Genomic DNA, 20,776 nt, shown 5'->3' on the forward strand with positions numbered 1-20,776 from the left:
CCATGATGTGAATCAGCTTTGCCCCATCTAGTTAGCAGCTTGCCCTCGCCGGCCCTCTCCCCCCTCCATTCCTTCCCCAAGCCTCCATGTTTGCGTCCACCCAGTTGCAGCGGCACCATCGCCGCTAGAACCGTTGCCCACAAGGCCACAACCCACAGCCACCTCTGACCCCTACCTTGATGCCCCCATCCCCAACCCACCCCTACCACCACCGTGGCGGGCGGCGGCACCGCCCCACCATCCCACCCACACCTCACCACCATCGCCGACCCGACAACTGCTTTGACCATCCCTCCAGATCTCGTAGGCATTGACCCCAATCCAAAATCCTAACCCGAAAAAGAGCTCGTTAGAGTTGGAGTCGTTGTCGCCGTAGAAGATAAGGTGATCGTCGGAGAAGAAGAGGAGGTTTGTGTAGTTGTATCTTGCGGGGATATTTTATTTCACTTCCTCCTCCTCCTTCCTTCTATTTTCTTTCTTTTTTTTTGATGTTCTTGATTTCAATATTGTGGTGTTTCCCTATCTTGGGGCTCCCAATGTAAACCTAAATCGAGAAGTTTTCCCCTTAGAATCTTAGCTTTCCCGTAACAAAAATACAAAACTGCAAAATGATGGATTGTTCGTTTATTTAGATCTTTTAATGATCTTATCGACACGGGCTGCGCTGGCTTGTTTCGTCATGGCCGCTCGTCAATAAATGCTACTCGTCAATAATGTAGGTTATTTTGATTTTTAGCGTGATATATTGTATATGCATAATAATATTTATAATTTGGAAAAATTAAAATAATAATATTTATAATTTAGAAAAGTTAAAATGATTTACAATTTGAAACGGGGAACGCTACTCATAGTTCAGTCTGTTTCGTTAACCAGCAAGACGTCAAGCATAGATTCCGTCTCCCTTGCCACGCGAGCGAACACATCTGAAACCTCAAAACCTAGCCCGACGCCCGAGCCGGTGCCCTCCCACAGTCCCACTGGCATTTCGCTTCCCCACGGTTCCGTCCGTCCCGACTCATAATCCCGGCCTGACGCACCCGACTCATCGACGCCCCGCTTCGCCTCATTCGCCCTCTCCGCCTCGCGCTCGAAGCAGCAGAGACCCGCAGCGATCCAGCCCTAGCTAGCATCGCCGCCCGCGTTCCCCGCTCCCAGCCGGCGGGATGATCCCGTTCAACCCCGCGGTCGCCGCGGAGGTCCGCTCCCTGATCCAGGGCGCCGACGAGTCCACCTTCGACCCCATCTACCGCGAGCTCTGCCAGGTAACACTCCAGCATCTGCTACCCAGCCCCAACCCTAGACATGCTGTGCTGTGCTTGCACGACCGATTGGCAATTCGCTAGTCAGGATGTGCAGTCGATCTGCCCATTGCTGATCCCCTGCTTAGAAACGGCTCTAATGTTTGGATTAATCTAGGGTTTTTGTATGATCTGTCCACTGTCGATCCCGTGCTTAGAGACGCCTCTATGTTGTAGGGCTTTTGTGGATTCAGCTACCCTAATCACTAATTTTAACATGTTTATGCATCCTTGTTTGCTCTAGCTATGAAGACACTCTTAGCATGTTTCTTACTAATCGCTATTGTTTCAGCTTGCGGATTGCAGCCCTGATGGGTGCGTTTTGTTGCTTCAAGTGTGTGTGGACGAAGTGCTGCTGAATGTTGGTGGGGCAAAGAACCCCCAATCAAAACGTGACCTCGTAGCCATCATTTTCAGATATTGTTTGGATAAACCCTATTTCAGCACCAGTTTCTGTGAAGCACTGAGGGCAATACCTGTCAGCAATGGGTTCCTTGAAACACTGTCCAATGAACTTGAGCTATCTGCAGCTGAGAGGGTTGGAGTTGGACTTGCTCTGTCAGATTCTGAAAATCCAGATTTGAGTCTGGAAGGTAAATAGCTGGATTTTGGAAAGTTTTTTCTTTTAGATGTTTGCAAACTGTTCCTTCTCCCATTTAGATGCTTATCTAATTCTTGCTATGCAGGGAGGAAATTTACAATTACTCAAATTGAGGAGTTATGCTCAAATCATGCTCATTCTGTATCAAATGATCGGATTCAGGAGATTGTGGTGTTTCTTCTCCAGACTGAAGGCCTCTCAAAGCATATGGACTCTTTTACTAACATAATCTCCCTACTAAATGTGAAAGAGAGGCCATTCTATGTTCCTATCTCACTTCAGGAAGCCAATTGCAATCAAGCAAATTCTTCAAGGTTTTCATAGTTACCTCATTTATATACGGTTGTTTCATTTATGATGGTGCCCTATTCACGTGATTCTTTGCTTTCTTTGTGTCTTGCAGACATACGGAGCTGTGCATTGGTAGCTTAGATGATGATTTTGATTCCCTTCTATCTGAAATTGGAAAACAGATAAGCCTGCCCGATATTATCACTGAACTGGGATATGGGTGTACTTCTGATATTGCTCATTGTAAGGAGATACTATCACACTTTGAGCCTCTTGATGATATGGGAATATCGAAGTTACTCGGCGCTGTTGTTTGCACTCGTATTGGTGTTGGAGAGACTCAAAACACATATTCAATATTCCTTTCGGCTTTTGGGAACAGCCAAACAATTGATTCATCTCAGCTGACTGCCTGGAATATAGATGTCCTTGTGGATTCGATCAATGAAATTGTGAGCCTTTACTCTCTCTTTTTCTTTTGCTGCTTGCTTGTTGTTTCCCTTTCTTTATTCTTACAATACTTGTAAAATGCAGGCACCCGGAACTAACTGGGCGCATGTTATGGAAAATCTCGATCATGAGGGTTTCAATATCCCTGATGAAGCATCTTTTCGTTTATTGATGTCTATATATTCTCGAGCTTGCAAGGTATATACAATTATTTCTTGTTCTTGATACTAGATTTCTGAACAACTCAGCTGACTGGTTCATGGTACGTGTAGGACCCATTCCCACTTCATGCAATCTGTGGGACATTGTGGAAAAATACAGAAGGACAACTGTCATTCTTGAAACATGCAGTGGCTTTGCCAAATGATACATTTACTTTCGCACATTGTACCAGGAAGATGGTATCTCATCCTAGCATACTGTCACCTTTCTCTTAATATAAATGCATGCATATAACCTTTCTTGTTTTCTTTAGGCTTTTCCAGACTTGGGAAATCTTAACCAAGGCAATCAGGCTTGGTACTGCCTAGACCTTCTTGAGGTGTTATGTCAGCTTGCTGAACTTGGCTATGCAAAGCCAGTGCGAACAATGCTTGATTATCCCCTGATTCATTGTCCTGAAGTGTTACTTCTTGGTGTTAGCCACATCAATGTATGTTTTCTGTCCCTAGTATTTCTGAACTTAACCATATTCCACATCCTTGAGTAATGCATGTTTTTAACTCTCTAATTATCTTTTGCAGACTACATATAATCTCATTCAACATGAAGTATTGTCTCATGTGTTTCCTTCTATGTTGAAGAACACCATGCACAGCCGTCTTATGAACTACATGTGGCATATTAACCCTTACCTTACTCTTCGAGGATTTGTTGATGCTCATTCTGATATAAATTGTCTTCTGAGAACTGTTGAGATATGTGAAGACATAAAGGTAACCCAGTAATATGAACCTTAATACCTTATGTAGTGAGTTGGCTACTGATCAACCTTTTTATAGTCCTCTTCCTTTTTGGAAGTTAAAATGCTTACTGTTTTTGCATGCACTTTAATGAATTTTTACTGGGTATCTTATTGCATCCATGGTGAATATTGCCATATACAAAATAAACTTCAAACTTGTAGTTATTGCATTAATATTTTCAATTGGATATGCTAATGGAAACTTGGCTGGCAAACTTGTTTGCAACACTACAGAGAAAAAAATACTAATGGGAAGCTAAGACAAATAATAATAATAGTGCCTTGCTAAGCCATGGTGGCGAACTAACGAAAGTGATGGTGAGCGTTGGATACTATACAGGGTCTTTAAAATTGACTGCGGTCTGTGGGCAACAAGCATTGACAGAATGACTGATTTGATAATATATTTACACGTGAGGACCCAGGATGGTTTATGAATTGATAATGTATCTTGCATGGAAGGGAATTTTCTGCTGAAAGAAAATCCACATCAGATCATCTTATAAAGTTAAACACTTCACAGAAGCAACCATGGGGTGCCATTAACTATTTATAGTGGATTAAAGCCCTAAACATTTAATGCGATTTATCAATTAGTCAAATATGTGATGTTGCTTTTGAAGAATTTTTGCATTAGCTTGAATTATACAATTTATTTAGTTGGATTTGGCATTCATATTGGCTATGTTCAGAATAACTTGTTTTGATACTAATGAGTTACTGCTTGTTTCATTACTCATCCATATTTTCCCCTGAAACAGATCTTGTCTACTGTCCTTGATTCCACCCCATTTGCTTTTAGCATTAGACTTGCTACAGCTGCCTTTAGGAAGGACCATAGCAATCTGGAGAAATGGCTTACTGAAAAGTTGAGTACACAAAGAGCGACTTTTCTCGAGGTAACACATGACTTTTTCACAGATCACGCGACATAGTCGTGGATATGCTTCCTTTTCTTCATGTACAAGTTCGGCTTGGCACTACGATTTAAATGCTAACATATTAACAATACTACCAGGAATGTGTTAAGTTCTTGAAAGAAATAGTAAGCACAAATTATGGTGCTGTGGAAGGTTCCATTCACCATCCTCAAGCTACTATTTCAAATATCTGCCAGGACTCTTGCCCTGTGTTTATAAAGGTTTCATTTTTTTTCCGTTTGTGCTTTTGCTATGGTCTATCTACTTAACTTTTACATGAATTTAAACATATGAGTAAATGATGTGCATTTACAGGTTCTTCGTTCTCACTCTGGGCAGCTGTTGTCTAACCAACTAGTGGATGAACTTAAGAGAGTTGAGGCAGTGTATGAATCAAGGAATGGTGGTGATGTAGGAAGGGACATGCCCCCTCCTGATGGAGGTTCTGAAGACATTGAAGCTCAGGCAAATATTTATTTTCAACAGATGTTTGCTGGACAGATAAGCATTGATGCTATGATACAGATGCTGTCACGCTTCAAAGAATCTAAAGACAAGAGGTGCTTTTCATTGTTCAACTTTCCATACTTGACTTGATCTGTGTTTCGCTTAATCTGTTGCCTCTCTGACTCAAATATGTGTATCATAAAAAACTAATTGTAAGAGGTAACTAAAAACTGACTGTATTACAGGCATACCATGTAGTGGCTTTAAATTATTTCTTCTGTTCCTCAGGCTTTCTGTATTTGTACTTGTTAACGTAGCCAAGATCTTTATTTTGACGTGGCACTGCTATGTTTATTGGTCGTGTTTATGGAAATTTTAGTTTTTCCTGATGAGTCGCTTGGTAATTGGTTTAGCCATTGTTTTCTCTCATTGGAATATGCCTGGGGTTCAACCTATTAAGTGAGGGAGCTGGTGGCCAAAGTAGTTCCCTTTTTATTATCATATTATTGACTTTCTTATTTGCATAGACAGGGCAGTCATGTAAATTAGCTGTCTGAGTTATAATCTGGAAACAACTGACAGCATCTTTTGTTTCTTTCACTTCTGGATTACTTGTTTTGAGTTATATTCACTTACTGATGTTGATTTGATAATATTATGGGTAAACAGGGAGCAATCAATTTTCAACTGCATGATCTCAAATTTGTTTGAAGAATACAAGTTCTTCCCAAAGTATCCAGATGCACAACTTAAATTAGCTGCCGTGCTTTTTGGTAAGTCTTGGCTTTTCTCAGGTTATCCAGAATCACATTGGCATTGAACAATACATTATTTACTAATTGCTGCAATGTTTTCGAGTATGTTGTTGTTTACCAAAGCTTTGCATTTTGCTTTAGCTTCGGACATCATATATTTTGATGCAAAACTGTAAGCTAGGTCTTGGTTTGTTGGGACTGCATGTTTATTTGCTTTAGTATTTATATAGGAAACTAGTGCTGCAGTTATGACTTACGAGACATAAATGATTTAGATGATTTCATTTTTTTATGACTGGTGTATTTTCAATACTTCTTTTGAACTCGTGGAAGAAATGTTTGTGTCACACATGCATGCTCTGCTTGCATCTGTGTCATTTAAGTTGGGTGATACTTCCCAGCATTGATTGTGATGACCTTTCATAGGAAGTTACCTGGCTAATGTTATTTGATTCTGATTTGCAACGTATTAGTGCTTACCTCGTTTGTGATCTTTCCTAGGGTAAGTAGGACAGGGTAGAAATATCGCATGATTGTCTTGCATGCATTGCATCAAATGTGTTCTGCTGAAGCACTGAAGTCACTATCAGCTCGAACAAGCTGACTCTGTTTTTTCGTTTGGAATTAGGCTCTGTCATAAAGCATCAACTTGTGGCCCACCTGGCACTCGGAATTGCTCTACGAGGTGTTCTCGACGCCCTGCGTAAATCTATTGATTCAAAGGTTTTCTATGATTACTTTCTTCTTTCAGTTATCTCTACTCTCCCCCTTTACCAAGTTATATATGGAACTTTTAGATCTGATGGCACAATGGTTGCAGATGTTTATGTTTGGTACAACAGCATTGGAGCAATTTATGGATCGAGTAATTGAGTGGCCACAATATTGCAACCATATACTGCAAATTTCACATCTTCGCGGAACTCATGCTGAGTTAGTTTCTGCTATTGAACAAGCACTTGCGAAGATATCATTGAGTCAAAATGAGCCAAATTTGGGGGCCATGCTTCCTGTGGATCAGCGGGGTTCTGGTTCACAGTCTATTGAGAACATAGAGGTACACTCGCATCTCAATTTCAATTCGGTGGTCCTTGGGTTACAAGAAGTCAAGCAGGAAACATTCAACTGGTTTTAGTGACAGAAGCTTCTTTCTACATGTTTTTTCCCACTTTCCTAAACTAATAATATTAATATTATCCTTTCTCATTTCATTTACATCATCATCAATCCCTTTTCTGAAACAAATGCATGGTGTATGCAGTCTTCTGAAGCATCGTGGCAGTTCATAAATTCAACACCAACACAACTAGATAGGACAATTTCTTCCTTTGCTCTACAACAGAGGAACCAGGGTTTTCTAGGGGAGAGGTCCAAAGGTTCGACTAATACTAGTCAAGCAAAAACCATGATGCCTATTGGTCAGCCACCTCTTGCTTCAACTTCTAGTGATCTGGGTGTTAATCCAAAGGTATTGGATGTTACATTTCCATGTCGTGAAATGTTTGGCAAATGCAGAAATCTGTACTTCTGCATCTCTTGACTATATATGTTTTCCTTAATCTGTTGCAAAATCTGAACATGTCCAGGCTACTGTGTCACTGTCCTCTCAAGCTTCTCATCATTCTAGCACTGCATCAGGTCTTTCACAACCTTCTGGTTTTCTACGATCTAGAAGTTCAGCTCCATCAGGTTATTTTCTCCCTCACATCTTGAGTTAATATTATCCAGGAAAGTGGTAGAGCTAACTGTAGTTGTTCTGCCCTTAATATATTGCATGGCTGGGTTTGTGATATGCCCCATTGTTTTCCAGGCATCCTTCGACAACCTTCCTACACTACAGGATTTGGAGCTGCTTTAAATATTGAGACTCTTGTTGCTGCAGCTGAACGAAGAGATACACCAATCGAGGTTTGTTTAATTGTAGAGTGAATTACACCAGATGTCCTTGTAAACACCTAGAGGGCACAATAGATTAGGTCCAAAGGCATAGTTACGTTATGTAAGGTAGTGAATAAGTTTAATTTTAGACTAACTTTTCTGTTGTCACCTAGGCCCCACCATCTGAAGTTCAAGACAAAATTTTCTTCATGATCAATAATATTTCCACTTCTAATATGGAGGCTAAGGCAAAAGAGTTTAATGAGGTTTTACAAGAACAGTATTATCCTTGGTTTGCGCAATACATGGTCATGAAAAGGTACACATGATGATACAATTGTACTTTTCTTTACTTAATTCAACAAAATGTATTCAGTTGCAGAATTGTGTGCATGTCTTTGCAGGGCAAGCATCGAACCAAATTTTCATGACTTGTATTTGAAGTTCTTCGACAAGGTTAACTCAAAATCCTTGAATAAGGAAATAATGAAAGCTACATATGAGAACTGCAAGGTCATACTCTAATATTAGTCTTTATTTTATTTAAGTCATGCTCTGCTTGAAAACTAAAATTCGTTTTCAACAGGTGTTGTTACAATCAGATCTGATCAAATCTAGTTCTGAAGAGCGTTCATTGCTAAAAAATCTTGGTAGCTGGCTTGGAAAATTCACCATAGGTAGGAATCAAACATTGCGAGCTAAGGAAATTGACCCAAAAATTTTAATAGTGGAGGTAAGTACTTCGATTTAAACCAGCTTACTTTTTTTCTTCATTCTGTAATTCTGTGTCATGCTCATTCCATAACCTGTACGTTATGCTGTTAGTTGCTGCATACAATCTTTAAACTTCTGAAGTCTGAACGCTTTTACTTGCGGTGTATCTCTTGCTGTATTTTACATTTGGAATCTCGACTAAATACTGAATTAATGGTGTTTTAAGTTTCATATATTTGTGCAATGGTGCTTTGTCAAGCAGATGAAGCAGTATGGTTTAAACATAATGCTTCTTCCCTGACCTGACATACTCAATTTTGATTTCCCTTTTTCAGGCTTATGAAAGGGGTTTGATGATTGCGGTCATTCCATTTACTTCAAAGGTGCTGCTCTTTATCTTGACCTCGTTTTTTGCTAATAAAGAAGCATAACCGATTGTTGTGCTTGTCATTGTGATACTGTTTTTCTCCCCAGATTCTTGAGCCTTGCCATTCAAGTATAGCATATCGTCCTCCAAATCCTTGGACAATGGGTATTCTTAGTCTACTTGTTGAGATATATAACCTACCAAATCTCAAAATGAACCTGAAGTTTGACATTGAGGTTTGTGCATATTCTAAATTGTGGTACTAAAGGATATATTCTGCTTAAGAGAATGACTTCTAAGTCTGATTATTTGGGGTCTCAGGTCTTGTTTAAGAATCTTAGTGTGGACATGAAAGATGTAAAACCATCTTCTCTTCTTAAAGATCGGATTCGGCAAGTTGTGGGAAATCCGGATTTTTCAAATAAAGATGTTAGTACATCTCAAACATCGGCAGCTGCAGAGGTCTCTTCCGGTATCGTTCCTTCAATGAACCATGTGGAACTACAACCAGATATTAATAGCACTTCACGTGCTACAAGCCTTCCAAATATGCTTAACCAGGTTAGTTTACTGCTCTTTTAGGCAGTGACTTTCAGATTTTTTGCATTCTAATGTTTTGATTTACGTTGAGTAATTCTGTTGTGCAGTATGCAGCACCTATTCGTCTACCTCCAAACAGCATGGTTGAAGATGATAAGGTTGCTTTAATCATGCCTGAACAGGTTACCTCTCACAGCCTGACCCAGGTTGCACCACCTCAAACTCCATCACCATCCCCATTTTCTCTGAGTCAGGTTGATACTTGTTTCTTTTCTATGCCTCCCTCCCTTTCTTCAATTTTAGTACTTGTATACTTATTCCCTTGAATGAATTCTTAACAGCTCATGGCAGCAATTCCACGTGCCGATATATATTTCAGAATCAATGAAAAGCTTAACTCTCTTGGCCCACAGTTGCAGTATAGCAAGTATGTTTCTCTATATAAACTTATCATGCACTGTAATTTCATTTACTCATCTGACGACAATCATGATCTTCATAGAATCATGGATGTGGCTTTGGATAAGGCTATTAAGGAGATTATAGGTCCTGTCATTCAAAGAAGTGTTACGATAGCTAGCCGAACCACCAAGGAACTTATTCTAAAGGTAAACATTTTGTAATATTTCAGTAATCACCTATCAGCATTAGATATTTGTATTACTGGTGGATTTGTTGTAACATGTTAGCATTTTTTGCTTCTGTGTAGGATTATGCAATGGAATCTGATGATGGTACCATATCTCGCTCTGCACATTTGATGGTTGGTACATTAGCCGGAAGTTTAGCCCACGTTACTTCCAAGGTATTATATTCTTAAGTCTTCCTAGTTTGTCACATTTTTTCTTAAAAATAATAGGATTGCCAAGTGCCAACCCATGCCCAAGTTCCATTTTTTAGTCAATTTGATTTGATTAGTATTATTCTGGTTGGATCTCACCAAAAATCATTCAACTTTTATCTTGGGTTGCAGGAGCCCCTTCGCGTTGCTTTGTTATCTCATCTTCGAAGTCTTGTTCAGAACCTGATTAGTAACAGTGAAACCACTGAGCAAATTATTCAAATTCTTGTTAATGATAATCTGGATCTTGGATGTGCTCTAACGGAGACTGTGGCAACACGCAAGGTAGCTCTTTGGCATTCTTTGATTCTTTTTATGCTTCTAGGCGAAAAAAATGCAGACATTCTTTCTGTAGTCCTTTATAATAAGTTCTATTTTTGGTTACTTGTTACTTCTATACTGTGACAATAATGGCACAAGGCAAACCATGAGATCTCCGCTTCAGCATCACAGCATCAATGGTATTATTGCAGGCCGTTGAGATGATTGATGGAGACATCAAGCAACCTTTTTCACAGCTCAGGAGACAAAAGGAACTACAGGGCTCTGCGTATTATGATGTTTCCCCTTACACTCAAGGTCTTTCACGTGTACCCGATGTGCTTCGTCCTAAGCCTTCTGGTAATTTGTCTGCTGTCCAACGGCGAGTATATGAGGTGAAGCAGCACATCATGAATGTTTTCACATTCAGTATTTTTTTCCTGTTCCAAACACTCGCATCTTATTTCATTGTCAATTTCAGGACTTTATCACTGTTTGGCATAGCCAGAGTAGTCAAAATGCTGCTGCAACAACTCCTGCAACAACCGTAGCTGTTGCCCCAACCGATTCCAGTATTGCTTCAGCTCATGGCCCAATTTTAGCACCATCAGCCTCCAGTAGTTTCTCAACTCTCCAATTTGCCCCATTCACATCTGCAAATCAGTCAACAGAACTAATACCTGATAAGACCGATCCTGGTGCTACACAACTTTCTGGGTAAGGATGAGGACTTCCCTTTTGTTTTTCTTATCTGTACACTGAAGTACCTGGTTCAGGATGTCTATATCGCCTTTTGCAGTGTTTCTGCTCAAGTTGGCACAGCCGACAGTTCTGGCCAAGTTTCGGGAATCGCAAATGTCGCATCTGTTTTTCCTCCTATGGCCTCTGGTGACCTTCTAGTGGGTGAACTAGCAACTACAACTAAAGTTAGTAACTTCTATTCTTGTGTTTAGATGAAGCATACTGAAGATTGTTTGATTAAACTTTTTTGCCCAACTCTGCTTTCAGGATATAGGTGCTGCAATACAGCCTTCGCCCACTGTTGCTATTAATCGTCTAGGATCTGCCTTTCCGGAACTACTGAATACTGGTGATGCACTGGAGAGATATCAGCATGTTTGGCAGAAGGTAATAGTAGTTTTTATATTAGTAGGTAACTGTATTGAATCCAATTGGTATCATGGAGGGACGTCATGATCCATGTCAGCTTGTTAGGTACTAAAGTGAACCCAGAAATGGAGTAAGTTCTTTTAATGTTTGTCCGTGTGTTCTGCTGACTACTTAGGAACCTTGCATGCAGATCTTAGTGTCATTTCTTCTCTCTGGTATATGCAAATAATCTTCAACCACAAGTCATGATATTAGTACACCTTGTTACGTTTGGTTTGTTTGATTTGCCTCTAGCTGCCATCTGTGTTAATGTTTCGTACACTTTTTGGGAAAGAGTATCATTAATGAACTTCTCATACTCTCTATCTTTCAGCTGGAAGCCTTGATTGCGAATAATGGGAAAGATGGGGAAATTCAGGTCAGCTTTGCGGCTACACATTTGAATATTCCTTATGAGGGATTTCATATTATCTGTATTTTAGATTCTTTCTTCTATTGGTAGGCTAGGTACATTTTCTCGCAGATTAATCATTTCCTGACACAGTGGTATTTATTTTTGTTGTTGTTTTGTTTAGTCCATTATCGCGGAAGTTCCTGATATCTTGTTCAGATGTGTCAGTCGGGACGAAGCTGCTTTAGCAGTTGCACAGAAGGTGTGTCATCATTTATGCTACAAGTTCAACATTTGTTCCATTTATTGTCTCTTTCCTTGAGTTTTTGTGCTGTTCTGTTTCCAGGTTTTCAGAAGTTTGTATGAAAATGCGTCAAAGAACACTTTTGTCACATGGCTTCTAGCAACCCTTGTTGCAGTGCGTGATGTTTGCAAACTTGTTGTGAAAGAGTTAACGAGCTGGGTATGTTTCCTGCAGTAGCCATCACCTTTTATTCTAAAGTAAAATATGATCGTTGCCACTTCTAGCTCCTTGCAAAGATCTGATTCTGCTGTCTTTTCTTCTATTCTTCTTGTGTTGTTGATTTATTTACTACTGTATAACTCGGGATAGTTTTCTCTCCACGTGTTATATTTGAATTCAGTGGCAAAAGACTCTAAAGTCAAAAGGTTTTATATTTAGTTGAACTAAATCGAGTATGTGAGGTGGCACTTTGGTGCTACTATACATGAGGAGATAGGTGTTAGTTTGGAGGATCTGGTAGTGCCCACCCCTCAATATATTTGGTATTGATGCTACAGAGAGATGGGGATATCATTAGTGACCTCTGGTTTGGCAGTGGCAAATTAATGCACAAGCGCTAATTACGAATCACAGAAGCATCGAATCACCGATGAAAAATGCATGCCATAAACCAAATTAATGCGCATGTACTATCCACAAAATTTCACTCTTTGTGGGGAGGATTGCATTCCTTGCAGGATGGAGGTAGTAATTTCTATAGATAACAGCAATTAGAGCTACATATGTTGTAGTAGAATCCTTTTGTAGGCAAACATTCAGCAATTTTACCTACTAAAATTGCTGTTCAGTAGGCTAACATTGAGTGATTAGACATACTAACTAGTAGAACCCTTGCCATGCAAGCTAATCAGTTTTCCCTCTTAGCCTTTTGGTATTAAAAATTCTTGGGTGTCAGCACTCAGCACTATGAATCCAAAAAAACTGATCTTGATATCCAAAATGATCCATGTGGCATCCACAATCACCTTCTGGCCATCATCTGATTTTCCCTCAACATCTCATGTCTGATAAAGTTGTAGTGGCATGTTTCCATACGTCTAGTGACTTTAGAACAATCTATTCTTGTTCTGCAAGGTAGAATCTTCTAGTGCCATGTTTATTTAGACTTGTTGCATAGTTTCTGTTGCAATTGATTTCTGAAACCTTATCGTGTTATAAACTATACTTTCTGTGCAGGTAATATATTCAGATGAGGAGAAGAAGTTTAACATGGACATAATTGTTGGACTTATTCGTTCTGATCTGCTTAATCTTGGGGAGTACAATGTTCATTTGGCAAAGCTTATAGATGGTGGAAGAAATAGTAAGTTGAAACACAACATATTTCTTCTGCATGTAGAATTTAAGGATGGAAACAAAACACCTTGCCTAATCAGTAGCTGTTATGGCAGTGTTATGTTCATGGGCCAGGTACTTGCAGTAATTTGGTTCCGAATTAGCCATAAATTTTGAATAAGTAAGATGAGGTAGTAGGGATAATCTAATTAGGATGATGATGTTTTAGGAAATTAAAGGTAGAGGTGAGGTTGGTTCTATAATAATAGAATTATTAATTTAGGCATCAAAGCATGTAATCCGTATATATATAAAGGGGCCCTTTGTATTCCATTAGCAATTAAGCTGGTGCTCAGAATCAAAGCTGGTGTTGATGAGGACGATGTGGCCCTTATCCTGGTGTTCAGACCCTATCTGGAATACTAGCTGTTTGAATTGTGCAATCTGGTACATGGGTGATATGTAGTACTAATAACATTGGAAATAAAACAGAGCCACTACTTATCACCTAAACCAGATCCTTATTTATATCCTTCTAATTGGGTTGTATTCATCTATCACCCCCGAACAAATTGTATGCATAATCTTGTTTTATGCTGCATGATACTAAGGGATATCAAAGAAGATGTTTGACTTTCTGAAACTAACAAATGAGAAGGCAACACAGTGAATAATTTGATCAATTTGATCCACTGATGAGTTAACATGCAATGTTTCGTTGGGGCTATAGACTGTAAAGCGTGATCGCTAAGGTTAAGCATCTGAGGTAAAATATGCATTATATTGTAGCTTAGTATCAGCAGTGGATTAGATACTATGTATTTGACATTGAAAAGGAAACACACTGCATTCAAGCAACTCAGTTTTTTTCTTGAACGTATGCGAGAGCTGTGTATCATTTCTTTTATAGATGAAAAAACTGTAAAAAACAGAAGAACAAGGGAAACAAAAAACCAGAGCATAAGACCAATGCGAAACTTTTTTGTTTTGAAAGAAACTTGGAAGGTGCTCCAGTGTGCAACATTTTTTTTCTCGAACACGCAGGAGAGCTGCGTATCATTGCATTAATCGGAGTCATACATAGACCCGAACACACACACACACACACACACACACCAACACTGGATAGACTTGATCACCTATTACATAAATGGCAGGACCTGACCCTAAGACCTCTTGACCTCCTAACCCACTCCTCTGGCATTGAGCAGGGAGAGCCCCTTGGCTCCTGCCAGACTCCACATCCAGTGTGCAACATGAAACGAAACATTACGAGCGACCTTCTGTAGTTCCCCCTCTTTTGGGTTTAGCACAGAAACCAGCACCATCTGAAGTTCTGGCAATCTTGATTGTCGAGTGACTCATTCCATAGAGTGCTTTAGAATGGGCAGCATACCAACACATGCTTCTGGTGGGCAACTGTTGGATCACCAGATGATGGAAAATGAAAGAGAACCTGTGTTGCTTAATCTGGTATATCTCCGTGCAAGTTTGACATTGTTACATATAATTTCTACCTGCACTGAAAAATTTGTTGTGGTACAATATAAAAGCTGTCAATTAAGTAATGTTTTTCCAAAATAAGGAAAAAAATCACTGTTAAAAAATGATAGCAATGCACTAGCATTCCATCAGCAGTTATGCTTTATGTTTTTTTAATACTGATTTTAAGCATATAGGAATCTTGTGTGCTCTTAAATTTTTAGGTAATGTATTTGCTGCTGAATACTTTTTAATATTCTGACCACTGAGCATTGTGGATCGCATTTGCTTGTCCTCAGAGACTGCAACAGAATTTGCTATATCACTCATCCAGACACTGGTTACCCAAGATTCCAGTAGCGTCTCCGAGCTTTTTAATGTTGTTGATGTCTTATCGAAGGTACGTATGAGTGCATGTTTTATATTATGGTCGTCTCCTAGTTGGCTTGCCAGTAATGGTGATGTGTGCTGTGTTCCAGCTTGCAACGAGGCCTGGGTCACCTGATTCATTGCAGCACTTGATTGAAATTGCAAGGAGTACCTTCAACAACACTGCTAATTATGCTGCTGCAAAGGATGAAAAGGTTATTCAGTCAAGAGATAAAAAGGTGAAATTGCATTATAAGTTGTCGCTAATTTCCTAACAATACATGTTCTTTCCGACATTGATAAATTGCTCCTTAATGGTGGCAGGTACTATCTGTTCGTCCTTTGATGAATAACGAAGAAGATAATGCTGATGGCATTGCTTTTGCTAATGCTGCTGATTTTCAGGACAAGGTTCAGAAACACATTGAACTATCTTTTTTCTTTTATCAGGCACTATTCGATTTTTTGCAAGAGTTTTTTTTATTATTATAGTGTTGTAACAATATGCTGAATTGTAACGTGATTCAGTGAGCCTTTTTGATATTTTCAAGTATAAAATAAGCTTTGTAGTTGAGTGTATATTGGTAAATTTGAATAAACACCCCCATAAAATCACTTATGGGGGTGTTTATGCAATTTTACCGTGTATATTCCTGGTACTGCTTTGTATCCGATATAGTAAATACCATGCATAGATTGGTTTATGTATAGTTCAAAATTATTTTCGCATTCAGCACTTGAGCTTTAAGCTTCCTAGAGAGCTAATATGGTAATTTATTGGTCCACAGGTTGCGGTCTTGTTTTCCGAGTGGTGTCAAATATGTGATCATCCCGCTATGGGTGATTCAGTATATAATAATTACATTGTGCAGTTGCAACAGAATGGCTTGCTGAAGGGAGATGATGTGACTGACCGTTTTTTCATTAGTCTGACGGTAATTCTCTTACTCTTGTTCTATAATACTACTGATCCACTTGATACTTGAGTTCTGATGTTATAAAATTCTCCAGGAACTTGCTATCGCACACTCTCTTGTGTCTGACCAAACCATTGCTCCTAGTGGACTATCTCAGCAATCATCCCAGCAACAGCAGATTTCATATTTTTCAATTGATTCATATTCAAAACTTGTGACTTCAGTTGTCAAGGTATGCCCAATTCTGTTCTATTTGTGCACTCATAACTTCTGTAGGTTTCTGGGCATTGTTCCTTGATTATAGGCGCATGAGATTCTGCGTATAATACTTCCATTTAGGAGGTTAAAGTGTTAAACCAAGTCTACAGTGTTGGGGTCAACTCAAGTTGATGTGCATATATGTCCTGTTCACTATTAGGGTACAATCAGCCTTGTTAACAGCAAGCTAAACTTGGTACTTTATTAAACTGTTCATATGAGCTGTAAACTTCTACCAATATTTATTTACCAGTGAAATTATCACATATGAATTCTAATTTCATATGGAACTAGTGAAGTGATATACAGGAAATATTGTTATTTGACTCGTTTTGGATGAAAGAGTATGCAAAGTTTCATGGTTAATCTTCACTGTATTTTGAGAAAATGGATTGGGAACTACATGATCATGAAATCTTGCGGGGTCATAGTCTCATAGAAGTATAGAACATCCCTTCCTCTTTGTCAATGAATGCTTTTGGAATATTTGTGCAAACATTTCCGCTCTGAATATTTTGCTTAACTGTCTTCCTGGATTATTAGGTAGTTTTATTTGGTCACACCTTTTAATAGCTTTATTCATTTAACAACTATAAACCATATCAGCATTAAACATTAACTAGTGCTGTTGCTGAACTTATTCAAATATATATAAACTGTTCATTTCTGTTCAGGTGGTTTTATTTACTAAGTAATTGCATAGAACATGTTTTAAGTTGATTTTACAGCAAAATACTTTTCATAATCACTGAACAATGGTAAATGCATTGTGGAAAGCATACTTTTATTGCTGTATGTAAGCTGTTTGTGATAAATCGTACTTGCTGTTAATAATTTGTATTCTTTCAGCAGTCAGTGGATTTAGGACCAAATAAAGGCAGTCTTCTCCACAAGGTAAGTGGTTACCTGAATTAAGGATGCTCTTGATGAATATTGTTACTTTGTTAGGCTTAAAGGTTTCCCTTGATTTTTGTGTGCAGATACTTGCTGTGACAGCTAGGATAATTCAGAAAGATGCTGAAGAAAAGAAAGTCTCTTTCAATCCTCGGCCGTATTTTCGTTTGTTTATAAATTGGCTAAGTGAGCTTACTACTTCTGACCTTCACCATGACAGTGCTAATTTTCAGGTACACATGTATAATGTGGCATGTATATGTTGCTAATTTTGACATTTAGTCTGACATTCACATTGCCAAATGTTCGGACCATTTATCTGACGCAGTTAGTTTTTCCAGATTTTGACTGCATTTGCAAATGCATTCCATATTCTGCAACCCTTGAGAGTTCCTGCTTGGAGGTATGTTATGCCCTTTTGTTCCCACTTGCCAACTTCCTGAATTATTTCGCTTCCCACTTGCTTTAACGTTCATTCCTTTTCTTTTCATGAAACAATAGTTGTCATTGCATGTTCATTGGCACTAAATATTTTCCAACACCTTGTGTTGAAGTTGAAAAATTTTCGAATGGCATTTAGTATTTGAAGATGTATGCTTGCATGTTACTACATTACTATACTGTTTTGTTGCTCATTAACTAATTACATTTTCCATGTAGTTTTGCTTGGCTTGAGTTGGTGAGCCACCGATGCTTCATGCCAAAGTTATTGATGTGTAATTTGCAAAAAGGCTGGCCGTTTTTCCAGAGGTTGCTTGTTGATTTGTTCAAATTCATGGAACCATACTTAAGAAATGCTGAACTGGGACAACCTGTAAGTTTGGTTCCTGCATTTCCGGTAATACCTCTTAGATTATTATTTGCTGCATTATGATTTTCTTTGTTCTTTTGTTTCTTTTGCAGATTCTCCTTTTGTACAAAGGAACCTTAAGAGTTCTGCTTGTGCTATTGCATGATTTCCCTGAATTTCTTTGTGACTATCACTTCAGTTTCTGTGATGTGATTCCCCCAAGCTGCATTCAAATGCGCAATGTTATTCTTAGTGCTTTTCCACGCAATATGAGACTTCCAGATCCCTCCACTCCTAACTTAAAGGTATTTGTCACTTGTGAAGACTTTGTGCTTCCATTGCTGCAGTCACATCTTATAGATGTTTGATCAATTCCAGTTGTTTCTTGTGATATAGATTGATCTGTTAGCGGAGATTTCAATAGCTCCTCGAATCATGACTGATGTGGATGCTGCCTTGAAGGCAAAGCAAATGAAGGCTCAGGTTGATGAATACCTAAAGGTGGATGGCAATTATCTGTATTTTGTATTTTATGTGCTTATCATACTTATGTATCTCTCTGGTGCAAGGCTGATATACATAGTGCAGCTTCATAATTCTCTAATTTTAGTGGATATTGCTAGAAGCCTTCTTCTAGACTGATCTGTTGAGTACATTAGAAAGTACCCGCAAATTCACCAATTATGAGTTGGGTGTTTTAACCATTCAGCCATAGTTTTGTTAATTTGAAGGATGGCGTAGCTAACATAATATTCTCTTATTGTCATCCCTGCAGAGACCAGAAGGCTCCCTCTTTTTAACTGATCTAAAGCAGAAGTTGTTGCTACCACAAAACGAGGCAAATGTTGCAGGGACTCGTTACAATGTTCCTCTAGTTAATTCACTTGTCCTTTACGTTGGCATGCAGGTTAGTTGTGAAGTCCTCCATTTGATGTCATGCTTCTTCTGTAATATATTTTTTAGGTGATTTAAAATGAATTAATTATTTTTTGTCCTGTATGTTTATCCTACAAGCTTGCAAACATATTAAGCTTTTATCGTATCATGTTTCTCTAGATGTTACAATCTATGCATGCATTTTCATTTTTCTGTGCTAATTCTACATTCGTTCTGGGTTATAGCTAATTTATTATACCTGTTGTTTGTTTTGTACCAAATTCTCTTCTTTTGAACAAGTACAGCAATCTACAGTTTTGCATATTGTAAGAATCTAAGCTGGTGTTAAAATTATAAATGCAGGCTGTGCAACAGTTGCAGCAAAACAAGGCCAATGCTTCAGCATCAGCCCAAATTAACCAAAGTCCTCAGATGGATATATTCCAGATTGAAACAGCTACTGAGATGTTCAGAAACCTTGTAATGACTATGGATACAGAAGGTCGCTACCTTATTCTCAATGCAATTGCTAACCAGCTTCGCTATCCAAATAGCCATACCCACTACTTTTCTTTCATCATTCTGTACTTGTTTGCTGAGGCAACCCAGGTAATTATCCTTTCTTCCTATTTCTGTTGGATTATTTCATCCTTGTAATATCTTTCTGACAAAGAATGCTATTGAAACACAGGAAATTGTCCAGGAGCAGATAACTAGGGTTCTTTTGGAAAGGTTAATTGTCAACCGTCCTCATCCTTGGGGATTACTCATTACTTTCATTGAGCTGATAAAGGTATGCTACCTTGATTTTTCGGAACAGATACGCATATGCGAATTTGAAAATGAAAAAGGTGCGTCTTTTTTCAGAACCCACGCTACAGCTTCTGGACCAGATCCTTTACACACTGTGCGCCCGAGATAGAGAAGCTGTTCGAGTCAGTTGCAAGGTCGTGTGGAGGGAAAGGTGCTGATGACGGAATTGGTCTCGGAGATGGTGGCCACTAGGGAAATGCGTCTTGTTTGTACATTTGTCGATACTATAGACTAGAATTCTGACACATTGGCTCTAATTTTGCTGTTGCAGTACCTCTAAGATTGCTCTAAGTTATTGTACAGAGCTAGCGCACCTCGCACTGCGAGGGCCAGTCAACCGTGATTGCTATGTGAACCTGCCCTCTGAAGTAAAACTTGATGGTTTTCTCTGGAATGCAGATTGTGCTAAGTAAGCTGGAAGTTGAGCCTTGATCCTTTTTTAGGGCAAGTTGAGCCATGATATGAGGTCCGTACCATTCGCCTTGGGTTAGTAAAAGTAATCATGTGCAATGTTTGCATGCGTCGTACTCCTTGTAAAACGAATTATTAATGGAGGTGTCTCCTTGTTAACGATTGCGATTTGTTTTTTCCCTCGATCATGCTCTAAAACCGTTGGATCTACTTTCAACGGCTCAGATCCACCTTTTTTAACCTTGTCTTTTCTCTCTACTTTCTCCCGCTCCGTCTTCCTCGCGCCGTACGACGCCTGCTCCATCTTCGTCGCTCCGCATGGCGCGAGTCGTGCGACTACGCGTCCTAATATAAAATCGTGGGACTCCGCTGCTCAACGGTAACCCCCTTTGGCCTGTACTCGCGACATTTGAGTTTAATGCCTAAGCCTAGAAAACAATTGAAAACTTTTCTCATCTAAATTGGAGCCACTTTACCTGTCGCACCAGATCCATTTGTCATGTAACTGAGGGACAGGATAGGGTAGAGACCCATAGAAATCGATGAGTTAGAAAAT

General features: G+C 39.1%; 1 protein-coding gene across 2 annotated transcripts; it reads left to right on the forward strand.

The window, feature by feature from the left end:
- Positions 1–981: 981 nt before the first annotated feature.
- LOC101754582 (CCR4-NOT transcription complex subunit 1) lies at positions 982–20,379 on the forward strand. 2 transcript variants are annotated; one of them, XM_004983622.4, is made up of 51 exons: positions 982–1,265; positions 1,594–1,894; positions 1,988–2,216; positions 2,306–2,645; positions 2,728–2,841; positions 2,916–3,044; positions 3,119–3,295; positions 3,387–3,578; positions 4,369–4,506; positions 4,626–4,748; positions 4,843–5,087; positions 5,644–5,747; positions 6,358–6,452; positions 6,550–6,786; positions 6,991–7,197; positions 7,316–7,418; positions 7,540–7,637; positions 7,781–7,926; positions 8,012–8,120; positions 8,194–8,340; positions 8,657–8,704; positions 8,796–8,924; positions 9,010–9,249; positions 9,336–9,482; positions 9,570–9,655; positions 9,731–9,836; positions 9,938–10,033; positions 10,202–10,354; positions 10,543–10,725; positions 10,812–11,047; positions 11,130–11,256; positions 11,339–11,458; positions 11,814–11,858; positions 12,016–12,093; positions 12,178–12,294; positions 13,312–13,438; positions 15,192–15,292; positions 15,372–15,500; positions 15,586–15,672; positions 16,050–16,196; positions 16,273–16,410; positions 17,286–17,330; positions 17,417–17,563; positions 17,672–17,733; positions 17,991–18,144; positions 18,234–18,425; positions 18,517–18,621; positions 18,896–19,027; positions 19,360–19,605; positions 19,688–19,789; positions 19,864–20,379. In XM_004983622.4, exons 1-51 carry the CDS (start codon positions 1,167–1,169, stop codon positions 19,999–20,001), a joined length of 7,296 nt encoding a protein of 2,431 aa, XP_004983679.1. In that variant the 5' UTR covers positions 982–1,166; the 3' UTR covers positions 20,002–20,379. The 2 variants fall into 2 exon arrangements, with proteins under 2 accessions (XP_004983679.1, XP_004983680.1); XM_004983623.4 differs by having other exon boundaries at positions 983–1,265; positions 17,289–17,330.
- Positions 20,380–20,776: the final 397 nt, after the last annotated feature.

The sequence above is a fragment of the Setaria italica genome, chromosome IX, assembly GCF_000263155.2.
Source record: "Setaria italica strain Yugu1 chromosome IX, Setaria_italica_v2.0, whole genome shotgun sequence".
In the NCBI taxonomy this organism is placed as follows: domain Eukaryota; kingdom Viridiplantae; phylum Streptophyta; class Magnoliopsida; order Poales; family Poaceae; genus Setaria; species Setaria italica.